This window comes from Aphelocoma coerulescens, chromosome 12 (assembly GCF_041296385.1).
Source record: "Aphelocoma coerulescens isolate FSJ_1873_10779 chromosome 12, UR_Acoe_1.0, whole genome shotgun sequence".
Taxonomy (NCBI): domain Eukaryota; kingdom Metazoa; phylum Chordata; class Aves; order Passeriformes; family Corvidae; genus Aphelocoma; species Aphelocoma coerulescens.
In genome coordinates this window covers 11,162,716-11,176,125 of record NC_091026.1, presented here as the reverse complement: position 1 = coordinate 11,176,125, position 13,410 = coordinate 11,162,716, and the positions used below count along the sequence as shown (strand labels likewise).

General features: G+C 52.0%; 1 protein-coding gene across 1 annotated transcript in view; it reads right to left on the bottom strand.

Annotated features, from left to right (window-relative positions):
- CHST13 (carbohydrate sulfotransferase 13) overlaps positions 1 to 12,960 on the bottom strand; it is a 28,661-nt gene extending 15,701 nt beyond the window's left edge. The window contains exon 1 of the mRNA XM_069028205.1: positions 12,834 to 12,960. Coding sequence (XP_068884306.1) covers positions 12,834 to 12,927 — 94 coding nt within the window. The 5' untranslated portion in view covers positions 12,928 to 12,960. The remainder of the gene's footprint in view (positions 1 to 12,833) is intronic.
- Between the last annotated feature and the right edge of the window lie 450 nt (positions 12,961 to 13,410).

Below are 13,410 nucleotides of genomic sequence, written 5' to 3'. Positions count from 1 at the left end.
CAACTTCTCCATTCCCACTCCCCAGGATCTGCTGTGCCTTTGGCACAGTTCATGGCTGGGAACAGGACTGGGTGAGACCAGCCCCTGCCGCAACACAGCCAGCGTGTCCCATTCAGCACCACGTGGGATGTGGGATAGGAGGGAGGGAGGCAACAGGCCAATGTTCAGAGCTATTTGGGTTTTTCTCCAAACCACTAAAAAAAGAGGGATCTCTGCTGAAAGTGCTCCAAAGAAACACAGCCAGCACTGCTGACAGTATAATCTCCACTGTCCACTTCTATTAATGCTCTTACAGGTTTAGCAGGAACTGGAAAGCTTGGAGCTGACTTTTCACCAGCCAAGGCGTGCAAGAACTCCCAGATGAGCAAAGCCAGTGTGACCCTGCGTGCAGCCCCTACCATCACCCTTTGGAGGGGCACTTCCCAGCAGGCTGCTGGAGCACTTGCCTGGCAAAAGACACAATGGACTTGTGTGTGTTTTGCTCCTCGTGCCTGGCTGACAAACCCAGCCCACAGAGCTTCATACTTGCAGTGCACACTCAGCACTCTGCAGCTAGCACAGGCTGAGGGACGATCCAGCGCTGAGGGGTTTGCAGCCAGCGCTGCCTCTCTGCCTTCCATCTGCTGTACACAAAGCTCAGGCAGCAGCCGCAGAGGTGACTGTGAGGTTTGAGGGGGTGTCATCAGATGGATGTTTTTTTAAGCTGCTACAAAAAGAACATTAAACTCTTGACGTGACATGGGGTCAGAACATCCTGCACTAGTTTAGATTTCTACTGCGTGTCATACACATTGGGCAGGAAAATAATTATCTTTCTAACTTTATTGTTTTGCCTTTCCTTTTTTTTTTTTTTTTTTTTTTTTTTTTTCCCCCCCTAACAGGAGGCTGCTCAGCTTTTAACCACCTGGAAGAGACTTCTGAAATCTGAAATCCCTGGTCTTCAGGGATTCTGGCTTCAGCCAGATGCCTACTTAGGGAGTGCTGGCTGTACCCAAGCCAGTGCAGGGACTGGCTACCACTGGTTCCAGAAGTGACTGATTCAGAGATCTGGCTTCTGGACATGCTTTAAAACCACTTGTGCATTGCTCTTGATGTTCGAGATCCTGGAAGGTTTACTTAGGAAGAAGTTATTGCCATTGCCATTAGAAGATATTAAAATTACATAAAGAACGTCCTTGTTTTCTATAAAGCTTCATGAAAGCTCTTTTCTCTTTTGGCTCCCGCTTTCTTGCACAGCTTCCTTTGCCTTTATGTTTCTAAAGATAATTTTTCTTCATTTCTCACCGATGACACCTCTTGGACCATCACAGTGCTACCAGCCATAACCAGGCACAGGGGCTGGCACAGCTGGGCTTTGGCTGTGTGGCTCTCTCCTCCCCAGAAGCGGGGATGGCTCAGGCTCTGTTTTTCAAGGAAGGCCTTCTTACTCCCATTTATTCAATTTGAGTCAAGGATCAGCCAGGGAAACTAATCAAGTGATGGAAAACGGTGACAGTGATAGGATTAGCTCACAATAAATCATGCAGAAAGAGAGAGAAGGATCCAGCTGCTTCAAGGAGCCTGCCAAATGCCCCAGCATGGTCTGTGGGGATCATATTAGGAACAGAGCCAATGGCAGCTGGTCTGGACACTCTGCCCCATTCAGTGGTTCTTCCTAAACCTTCATGTCTCCTCAGCAGCAGGAGGCTCTGGTCACCTGGTACCAGCCTGAGGCAGATGCCAGGAAGGTTTAATAGAAAGATCACAGGCATTTGAGGTGGAGGGATGCATTTTGCTGGGGCAATGTCCCTAGGTCTCTGCTGTCACAATGACTGCAGTTAAGATCTTTATAGGAAACAGAAAATTAACAATATCCAGCAGAAATACGGTCTCTGTGAGCAAATAAAGTATTTGTGTTTAAGTACCATGCAATCTTCTGTTTTCAAATGGTTAATTCCTCCTATAAGCCAAGCTAGAAGCTTTCCAAGAGCAATTTCTCTTCCCCATTATGCCTGTCATTCTCCTGGCCCCAGTTGGCTGCCTACATTTATAGTACAAGCCTGAACTGCCAGCATTTCCATTCCTTGTCAATAAACTCCTCCTTTGCAGCCTGCTGCCCGAAGGAACTGCAGAAGAAGGGCTTGCACCAGCAGTGCCAAGGCAGGGATCCTTGCCTGGATGGACAGCGGCTGATATTCCCTGGGCAAGGCTGCACCAGAGATCCACCTCTCCCTAAAATGCCGCTCCTGTGGTGTCCGTAGGCCCCCATCTCCAGGCAGGCTCAGGCAGCCCACAGCTGCTCACAGAGCACCACGGAGCTGCCAAGCCAAGAGACCATCTGCGCCAGCCTGCTGCCTCCTGCTCAGCTGCTGAGGCCACGGCAGGCCAGCGTGCAGGGGACCAGGCTGGGCTTGCTCAAAACCTGCCCGCACTCAGGTCTGGTTTGGGCAGATGCTGTTTGTGCCCTCTGCACACAGGCCACCTGCACAGGTACAACAAACAGGAGTCTCTCTCATGTCAGATGGCTCAGCTTGCCTGCTGAATATTTCAAGCCATCTTCTCAGCTCTGTGCATCTGGGATTGATGAAAGCCTCAATAAGCTGATCTGAGAAAAAATGCACACTCAACAAACTCTTCCCAGGGCAGCAGTTTGCAGGCAGCCATCCCTCCCCAGGCTTTGCTTCATGGTTCTCATCCCTCTGCTCCCAACAGAGGCAGCCGAGGGGCTGTGTCCTGCCTTTCTATATGGCACAGGTCATTAGTTAGTGAGACTCTCTGTCACAAGATGCACCATAAGAGGCTTTACAAAGAGTTGAAGGGATGCACGAGCTCACAGAGGAGAGTAGCAAATTATAGCCGGCTGGAGACTAGGGAGAACCATCTCTGAGAACCATCTCCAGCACACACGGTCCCACCACATGGCCCCTTGTGCCTACTTCTGCTGCATTTAGTAATGACCACTGCCTGAGGCCATCAAAGAGCCCTGTCTCCCCAGCCAGCATGTTCAGCAGAGGACACAAACATCTCCAGTGCCATAGCAGCTCTGAGGCACAACAGATGGCAGCATCACTGGTAGCTGCTTGTCTGAGTGGCTGCTGGATGTAACCCTTCCTGAGTGGCTGTTGGCTCTGGGGACATCTCTCTCCTTTTCACAGGGAGTGAGCAAGCTCTGATGGGGACCTCAGGAAGAAGGGAACTGGGAGGCTTGTGTCTACCCCACCCAGCAGCAGCTATGGGCTACTGATGCAAAACTCCACCAGCATCAGGTCAGCCTTGTTTGGGTCTCACAGCGCCTGTGTCTGCTGATGCTATTAAGCTAAAGGGAAATCAATCTCCCTGATACTGCCAGGAGTAAACTTGGAAGAGACCCAGCTGTGAATATGCTACCCCTGCACCCTTGCCAAAAGGAAGGGCCTGGCTCTGTAGATATGTGCAGGACTGAACTCGCTGCCTTCCCCTGTCATGAGGAAATCTGCCAGTGCAGAGACACTCCCATGGCAGGCAGAGCCACACGCTTGCAGGGCAACACAGTACAAATGGGGGTGGGGAACTGCTGAGGAGCTTCTGACCTCCAATTAGTTTGTGCTGATTTCTCAGGTCCCTGCTTTGAAGAAAGCCCTCTGGAACAGGCAAGGCAGCCCCAGAGACACCACGCTCAGCAGCTCCAAACAAACATCACCTTTGAACCTCATGTCGATATTACCCATCTTCCTGCGAGGTCAGTGAGGCAACATCTGGCCAGAGAGCAGGCTTGGATTGGGTTCCACATCAGCAGTGAGGCTGCAAACTTGTAGGGAGAGAGAGCACTGCAAGGGATGGCTCAAACCTGCTGCTGCTCCCTCCCTGAAAGAGCTGGGAAAGCAGCCAGGAGATGGAGGGCTATAAATCAAGTGGCATTTACATGGAGAAGGAAAAGCTGTGAGCACGTTGTGACTGGAGGCCAGGACTCACGGCCTCAGCATTCCTCCATATCACAGGTGACAAGCTGATGGGAAGGGACCTACAGGGCCTGTGCACTGCTGTGAAGATCCAAAACATTCAATGGCACATCTCCTTGCACAAGCACCATGGGTAGAGACACCAGCACCTGCCCATCTGCCATGCCCAGGCTAGAGTCTTCCTCATCTGTGACTTGAGCCACTGCAGAGGCAGCAACACCTTCAGAGACACTCTTTGGGGAGAAAACAGCTCAAGTCCAGTTGGATACTGCTCTGAGGGAGTCTATGAAAATTAAGTCCAATTGTGAAAAAGCTGGGTCTCACCAGAATCCGGTGCTTCTTCAGCACAGCAGGTCTCAGCATCCACGCTCAGGGGTTTGTATACACAGCCACGTAACAGACTCCCCCGAGCACAACACCAAACACAGACCTGGGGCACTGTGGTTTTCAGCATCTCACAGCTGCCAAAACAGCCCCACAGTGTGACACCACCCCGACAGGTCAGTGACGAGGGCTTGGTGACAGCGACCAGAGATGCAGCACTGCTGGGAGCACCTTTGCCACTCACCCTGCTCCAGTGTATCAGGGATCACTGGAAAGGTGGAGAGAAGGCAGGACATGCCAACAGACATAGAGGCAACCAGGACTCAAAAGAGCCAGGCTGGGGCCGTCTACAGGGCTGGGGGTGGCTGGTGCTTGAAGAGACCCACTGTAGGTCAGGAAGCTCTCACAAGGAAGGACCTGAGGTGGCACGGGACAGCATGTTCAACTGGGACAGAAAAATCAGCAGACACTGAATCCACACACACTCACACCCTCAAAACCAGGCTCTCAACCATGTTCAACACCAAATGGTGATTGTCCTCTCAGCACAGAGCTGCCAGAGGATGTGGGTTATGTGGCCAGGCTTTCCTGCACTGCTAGACAGTGACGAGCCACCTCAGCTGAGGATGTAGCTGCCGAACCCAGGGTGGCGGAGCCACTGCAGTCCTAGCCAGCAGAGAAACTCTGCTTTCTTCTTCCAGGAAAGACCAACTCCAAGCCCTTCCTAGACAAATTCCCATCAGTCTGCCTGCCCATAAATTTACAACTATTTATTTAGTCAAAGCTCATCCAGATATTAAGAGCTCAGGGGCACTGTGGGGAAAACAGGAGCAGGTAGAGCAGCCAGCCTCTTCCTCCAACAGGCTGCAGGAATTCCCCACTGGCTGTTCAAGGCTGGACACCTCCACACCCTGAAGCTAATTGTGTTCAGTGCCACCCCAGCAAGCTAAAGGGAGCGGACTTGTGCAAGGATCTCTGAGGCAAGAATCACCACGTCTAGAAACAAAATGCAGGCAGACCTTTGCCTCTGAGGCTTTAAAAGGTGGGAAGTGGAAAGGGTTATAAGGCAGGGACCTTCAAAAAGTCTATAGACCCCAAACATCCCAATAAGGTCTGCTGCAAAGGGGCTGGGGAAAAGTGAAACTTGCTCAGTAGCATTCAGAAGAAATGCTGGAAGAGAGCTCAGCTTCCCTCCCACTTGCCCTCCCCCTGCCCACCAGAAGCCAGCATAAAGATGTCCCCACATCCACAGGTCCTGCCAGGCTGGCAGGTCAGAAGCACAGCACCAGGTCTAAGATGGAGCTCCGATGGCATGGCTGTGGCCCTGAGCCCATGAGGTGCCCTCTCAGCTTTTCAGACTGAAAATCCATATTTTAGGCAGCTGCCCAGGGCGAGCCACAGCAATGTGTGGGGCTGATGCAGAGACCAACATGCCAGCAGCAGGGGAGTGTGTGTGCACAGGGCAGTGTGTGCGTGTTTGCTTTTTGCAATCGCTGTCCTGTCTGAGGGGCTCAGACTGAAAGCACACCCCCGGCACTACTGAGCTCTGACAGGTTCAGCCCAGCAAGAGGGGAGCAGAGATTTGTGGGTTGTGAAGTGCTGGGGTGACAGTTCAGGATGTCGGTCACTGCAGGTTCCTCTGGCTACTGGGTGTCCTGGGCTTGCTCAGCTCCATGCAGAGGGGAACTGGCACTGGTGGCTGCTGGAACCACCCGTGCTGCCTCCTGCACAGTCTGGCTGGTGCTGCTGCAGCCCCCATCTGCTGAGCAGCCAGCACACCAGGGCTCCTGACAGCATGAGCCTTGCAGTGGCAATGCTGATATCATTTGTGTCCAGGATCCAAGTCACACAGAGCCATTTCTCACAGTGTCCTCTGGCTCCCCTTCCCTTCCCTGTCCCCATGCACACTGGGTGTCTCTCAGAGCATCACGCTCTCCTTCCAACACAACGAATGAAGCATCATCTCTGCTCCCCAGCTCACTGAACTGTAAGAGAAACCAAACAGCCCTATGGCCCAGTGCTATTTCCTACACTGAGTGATCTCCTGTGAAGGACATGCCGGAAGAGTTTATCCAAGCAGTGGCCACCCAGCTCCTGGGGATACAGAGAAACTCTTTCTTCACCTTTGCCTGTGTAGGGCTTTAACTTAGACTGAAATTTTGGCTTCCCAGTGGAACCCACAGGCAACTGGGAAATGGAGAACAGAGAAAGAAGAGACATTTGGGGGTTGAGCCCTATTTATCAGAGCTCTAGAACTGACTATAATGGGTAATTTATTAGAATGACATGGGTACAAACCTGCAACAGCAAAAACTGGCATAGCTGGAACAAACCACAACAACCAGCCATGAAGCAAGGATCCCATATCTGGAAATGAGCATCAGGGATGGGGGACAACCTCATAGGGCAGCAGCATACATAGGGGCCATTTAGCAATACCTCCCACCACCCAGCCCTGCTGGGAGGATTTTACTGCCAAGGCGGGGGGTTGCATTTGAAGAAGGGAAAAATTAAAAGATCTGTGTGAATCAGTGGGGAAATTGCAGAGAGCTTGTGGTTGAATACAGACATGTCCCATAGCTGCAGATCCAGACAGGAGACAGAGAAAGGGTGTCCCAGTTTACAGCACTGCAAGCTCTGCAGGTACAGGTGCAAGTATGGCAGAGAGCAGACTGGGCTGAACTGGGCAGCAGGGCCTGGGAATGTGGCGTTCAACTCCCCATGGAGACCAGTCGCTCTCCTCCATCCATGAAGAATTTTACTGGGGGAAAAAAATACCTCCAGCTCCTAGGGCAGGTCCATTTGTCCCTGTTTTCACTCTCAGTGCAAGCTGTACTGTGCAGGCAGGACCAAGGCACAAGAGTGTTAAACCCGGGCCTTTCAGGCCACCAGAGCTACTCAGTGAGATGTTTCCCCCTGCTCAGACTGGTAGTAGTCCTTAACTGCCTTTGAACAAGGCAAGTTTTGGGCTTTTGCCCAGCTACGCCTCAAAGCCTCAAAGTGAAACATCCCTCCTAGGCCCCTCAGAAGTATTTGGGGAGTTAAACTCTTCTTTGGGTACTCAGCTCCAAGGGGGAGTACTGGGAGTTAAGTACCTAATGCCTTTGCAGTTTCTTGGCTTCTGATAACGAATCCCGGGACAGACAGCTGTGTTTGCACTGGAATTAAGATGGAGGGTTTGTCATGCTCTCCATTCAGATGCTTGCAGGAAGCAAGGACCAAGAAAGAAAACCAAGCACATAACAAATCCCAACACCCCGAGGAGAGCCCTGCCACTGCATGAGCACTTATCTCCCAGCCTCGGACCTCACCGACCTGAACCAACACAGGCAAAAGTCCTACTGGTGATGTTTTTGTGGAGTAATTTTTGCAGGATACCGTAGTTTTGTGAGTGGGTGCAGGTGCATCGTGCTGCCAGACAGAAACAGCCAGGCTGAGATGCCAGAGGAATGCGAGGCCAGGAGATGCTGGATCCAGTTGGCAGAGCCACTGGGATACGAATTTCTCCTGTGGGGACAGAGTTAACTCCAGGTGTGCTAAGCCCACTCCTTTCCCCTCCAAAATCTCTTGCACGTATCAGAGATTCTCAGGAAACCGTATAAAGCCAAGAAGGACAAGAGAAAGCATTCCTCATGAAAAGCCCAGCCCTCGGGAGCAGATGGGCTTCATTACTGTCCTGCTCTCAGCACCAGACGGGGTGGATTTTTCTACCCTGACAGGTCATGGATGGAGCATTTCATGTCTTTTCCAAACACAGCAAATCTGAGGCCTTCCAGCCTGTGTTTGCCAACATCTTGGCTGACAAATGTTTCTGTACTTCGAGTACTGGCTCCTCAAAAGGAAGGGGCTGCATCCTGGGCATCACAACTCTGACTGGGAAAATGAGCTGGGCAAAACTGCCCCATGACCAAAACAAAGAAAAGAAAACCAACACCATCTGAGGGTGTCTTAGATTTTTCATCCCAGCCTGTACTTGCAGCCCTAGCCAGGGTAAGAGCAGCACTGCCCTCCTTATCTGGAAGGCTGAGGACATGTGTCAGCCAGCTGCAGGCATGACCCAGGCTCAGAGCATTCGCTGGCTGTGCACGTCCCAAGGCAGCGGCTGAATTTCAGCCTCCAAATACCTTTAAACAATGGGGAGGAACTGAGGCCTAAAATAAGCTCTTTCCTGTTCTGAAAAAAAAAAAAAAATCCCTGGTTTACAAAGGTCTGCTAATATTTAAGTGTGTATTTATCTCCATTCACACCAGGTCTAGGTGCACTTGTAGGTTCAGGGACTAGGGCTCTGCGGGTCAAATCACTGATCAACTCTATAATCTCTATAATAATTTGTACTCCCCTGAAGGGACCAATCTTTAGGCACAGAGATGGAGCTGACTGAGATCAATAAATCTGGAACAATGAGAAGCAAGAGTTCCTCCAAGACCTGCTGGTGCTGAGGGGTGTTGGGCTGGGCAACTGAAACCACCTGAGAACTGGCAGAGAGTTGTGGCAGTGGTGCCTTCCATATCCACCTTGGCACATCAGAGGGCTAAGAAACACACAAAAATGGTGAGGCAGTTTCCTACCTGTGATATCTGCTACATGTGTTGATGTGGCTTCTGGCATTGCTGCTCATCCTCCTGCAACACCCCAACCCTTCTCTCTCAGGCTGGTGAAGGGGTACCTCCACTCCAGGAGTGGTTGGAGAAGGCTTTCCTCAGTGCCCGGAGGAGATCCAGCTAGTTGATACAGGAGAAGATCAGGGTGGAGAGAGGGCTCTTGCTGCTTTCTCACTTGGAAAGCTTTCTGAAACAGTATCACAACCTTGGCACTTCTGGTATCTCTCCTTGGGAAAGAGTCAGACCAAAGGCTGAGTATGTCTCACCTGCAAAGCCCCATGAGGTCCAACAGCTTGTGCTGACAGCAGGTTGTGAAACAACACAGGGAGTGCAGAACCCAGCGTTGAGCAAGTGCTGCTAAAAGGACCTAAGAAACAACATCTGGGTGCTGCAGATGGACAGAACCAGAGCAGAAATACAGGTGTACTTTGAGATTGAGAGCTTTTCCTTCTTTTTTATTGGAGAAAATCTGCCAGCTCTCTGGATGTCAGTGCAATTTGCCTACTCACGGTTGCCCCAAAGACATACCATTGGGGTGGCCCCACAGCAGTGGCCTGCAGAAACCTCAGACCAGAAGAACACAGGGCCTTAGGACCTGCCACTCACCTCCCTCGACCTCCTTCACATGTTCCCGCTTCCCTCTATCCCACATCTGTACTAGCAGAGTCATCCCGCCTCCCCCACTGTTGCTAAAATCAGTGTGGTCCCCCTGAGAACAGCAGTGACCAAAGCTCTGATGTAGACAAGGAATGGCAGCCTCCAGTATCTCCTGCTGTGCCAGCCTAGATGTGCTGCCAGCAGAGTGAGATGAAACACCAGCCTGAGAGCCCCGCTGCGTATTCTCACCTCTATGCAGAAAATGTACAGTGTGCACAAGTCAGCACAGCTAACGGTGCGCTATTCCTGCAGGGAACAGCAGAGGAACGTCAACTCAGAAGATGGATGACGATCATGCCGAGGCCAGACAGGATCTCCTGGATGGCTGTAGGGTGGGCACCAGTAAAGCCAAGGCCTCCTGATGGCCCTCATCACTCCCTGAGCCCAGCTGAGATGGCATGAGGTTTGCCTGGGAGATGAGCGCACCTGACCATGGCGCAGGAGGTGTTGAAAGGTGACTGCTCCAGGTAAACCCCTGAACTACTCACTGTGGCAGGGTGTGGAAGGTCCAGTGGCCAGTGTGCTCAGCACCACTTCAACACCTTCCTGCAACGCAGACATCCTGCCCTTGGCCACGTATCTGTGAGCCTGGAGCGGGACAACTGATGGCCAACAGGACAGACAGGACATCACCGACTTGAAGCGAGCAGAGGACAGTCCATGGCACAGCTGCACCCCAGGGCCAGGGCAGAGCTGGGACCACAGCCCCCGTGTCTGCTCACTGGTACAGCCAGCAGGAAGGAAAGGCAACAGAAAACAACCAGGGCCACGAAGTCAGGGCACTCAAGCCCATCTCTGTGTGGAGCACCGAGACCTGTCCCACCCCTCTGGCAAACACACCAAGCCCATTCCTGCCTCCAGGAGGTACAACGGGGAATTCTGCCACTGACTTCAGTACAAACAAATTCAGCCCACCACCAAAATAACCAACTCAGTGGCATTTAGGAACAGAGTTATTTCAGCCCAGGCTGGTGTGTGGGTGTTCCTGAGGTAGAACAAGAAAGCCTTATTCCAGCACAGCCATGGAGCTCAGTGCAAACCACTCTGGCATACAACTGTCCGGATGGAGTTATAAGTGGGCAATGCAAACAGAGCAGTTAATTCCTGCTCCCTGAGCTGAGTGAGCCCTTAGCACTCTCAAGCTTAAAGGTTTCTGGTTATATCATCTTTCTTCCCATGTTCTATTCCTTGTCCTGGTCACAGGAAGGTTTGGTCTCTATGTGCCATTAGCAAGGATTAATTCAGCATGTTCCATGGACTGTGGGTGGCCCAGGGAAGGCAACCTGCTCAATCCTGCTAACGACAGAGAAAGGATCTGACTGCTCCTGAGGGAAACTCCTAGCATTGCTGCTTTTTTTTCCTAGCATTTTTCTTCATTATTGTATAAAAACCAAATGACACCAGACAACTAGAACTCCAAATAACCCCCAGGCAGACATCACTTTAAGGATGACATTTTCGTTTGCAAATTGTTTACCTGTTATTGTAACTTGTAACTTCTAAAATTCAAGTAATTGGCCTCAGTTTGTTTTCCTTTGGGATAAAAAATGAAGCAATCTTTAGCTTGCTTCTTTTCTGTATATGGTAATGACCTTTCCTCTGCTTTTTCTCTCACTGATCTGAAGAGGAAAGGAAAAACTGTAAACTGCAAAAATAATAAGGGAAAGAAATGGCACAAAAAAGAAGGCTGGACCCAGGGAGAGAACTGTGTGGCTAGAAAATAAGCCAATGTTAGAGAACATGAATATTGCTTTTTTGAACCCAAAGGGGCAAATCTGCAGAGGGCATCCACCACCCTCACAAATGGGTTCCCGCTGAGTGACAAACATTACTTGGTTGCACTAGTTGGAGATCCCTACCTCAGACCTGTCACCACCTACGGGAACTTTCAGAAACCACACTTGGCCCACGTGAAAGAACAGATTCGCAGGGCATTGCATTTCCCAAGGACTCAGCTGGCCAGCGCTTCTCAAGGTAGCATTCCAGACCCAAATTCCCTCCAACCTGTCGTGAGACACCACCAGCATTACCATCACCCTGGTTTGCTCCGACCTCACGGGAACTCTGTGTGAAACTGTGTTGAGATCAGGTAAGGAATTAAAGTCAACCAAGCACAGAAAGTTCTGCTGACTCAGACCAGCAGAATCTCATTTTTGAAAACCAGAGCCCTGAAAAGAGACACGTTTTCCAGTCAGATGCTAGAAAGTATATCCCGTGTGAAACACAATCATCTCTTCATTAGCCCCCCTGGAGATTAAAGCTGATTCAACGCCGCACTTTTTACTGAGCAGCCCCAATACTAAAATAGGATGCATAAATCATTTCCTTAAAAAAAGAAAGTTACCAAGGAATACAATACTGATTATGGTCTTCTGGGATTTCTGAATTCATCTGACAAACTTCACATGCTCATCTAGAAATAACAAATGCTCACTGAAACCCAACTCCTTTTCAATCTTACTCAGCCAACAAGTTATGCCTATTTTATTTTTAGGAAAAAACCACATTAAAGTGATGGAGCAGCCCCTATAAAAGGAAATCACATTTCATTTAGTCCATACTGATAAAATTCCATTAGCGTTTCAGTCAAGTCAGTCTTCTGAATTTTAAGATGTAGCTCTAAAGGCCCCATTGATGGATTGCTGCTGTACTCAGAAAACATTAGTACATTGTTAAAACGGCAGGAATTACCCAATAACGTTTCTTAGGAAAGAGGAACTAATTTCCCCAAAGGAGCAGAAAAAGGCAGGGAAATAAATTACCCCCCCCAACACAAAACGGTCTAGATTTTAGTTCAGAATTGTTTCCCAACTTGAAAGAAACTTCTAAAAGCACACACTAGTGAAGTCCCTTGAGCCATTCAAACAGATTCCCCAGGAATTTTAGTGACCGCGGGTGTAAATCGGCGCTTGCGGGACAGAGCAGCTCCCCTTTCCCGTCCCGACCCCGGCACAGCCTCGGGAGGGCTGCACGAAGCTGTGCACAGTTCCATGACCGCGCAGAACACTCTTTCATGCCCCGCAGGGACACCGAGCGGGACAGCCGCCCGAGAGAAGGCTTAGAAAGGAGACGCGGGTCCCACTGCGGAACAGCCGGGACGGTAACGCCGCTCACGCCGCGGGCGAGCGCAGCGGCGAAGTTCAATGGGCTCAGCCGAGGGATGGGCAACCCCCGGCCAGTTCACCGGCGGACGCAACTTCAGCTCGCCGCGGACCGGCCGACACCCGAGGGGCTCCGGGAGCAAGGAAGGGGCTGCCCGCCGTGCCTCGCTCCCCGCTCCGCCCGCCCGCTCCCGCCGGGGGACCCTCCGAGAGCGCGGCGCTCCCGGACCCACCTGGGCTGAGGCTGCTCTGGAAGTAGAAGAGGACGAGTAAGACCGAGCCGAGGCCGGCGGCCAGCGCCAGCCGCGGCGCCCGGCTCCGCCGCATCCTCGGCCGCGGCTGGCGGCGCAGCGCAGCGCCCGCGGCCCCGGCCCGCCGAGCCCCGCCGGGCGCCGCCGCCGCCCCGCCCCGCGCCCGCGGCCCCGCGCCCGCCCGCAGGAAGTGACACGGGGCGGCTCAACGGGAACTTCGCCCCCCGAGAGCCCCGCGGCGCCGGCGGCGGCTCGGCCCGGCCAGCCCCGCCGCGGGGGGCGGGGGCCGGGGGGGGCTGCCTCGCCCTCGCCCGGTGCCGTGTCCGCGCCCCGGCGGAGCTCAGGAGTGCGCGCTTCCCTGCCCAGCTCCCGTCACGGCTCCAGGAGTCCCCGAGGGGAAGAGGGAGTCGCTGATGTGCTGGCAGGGTCGGGAGTTTCCTAGTGACTTTCCTCTGCACGGTCAGTACTTCGGAAGCATCACAAAGTTTCGTGGCCTTAAAATACACCTTTTTTTTTTTTTTTTTTTTTCTTAATATTCTTTTGGCTACCCCCGGCCCTG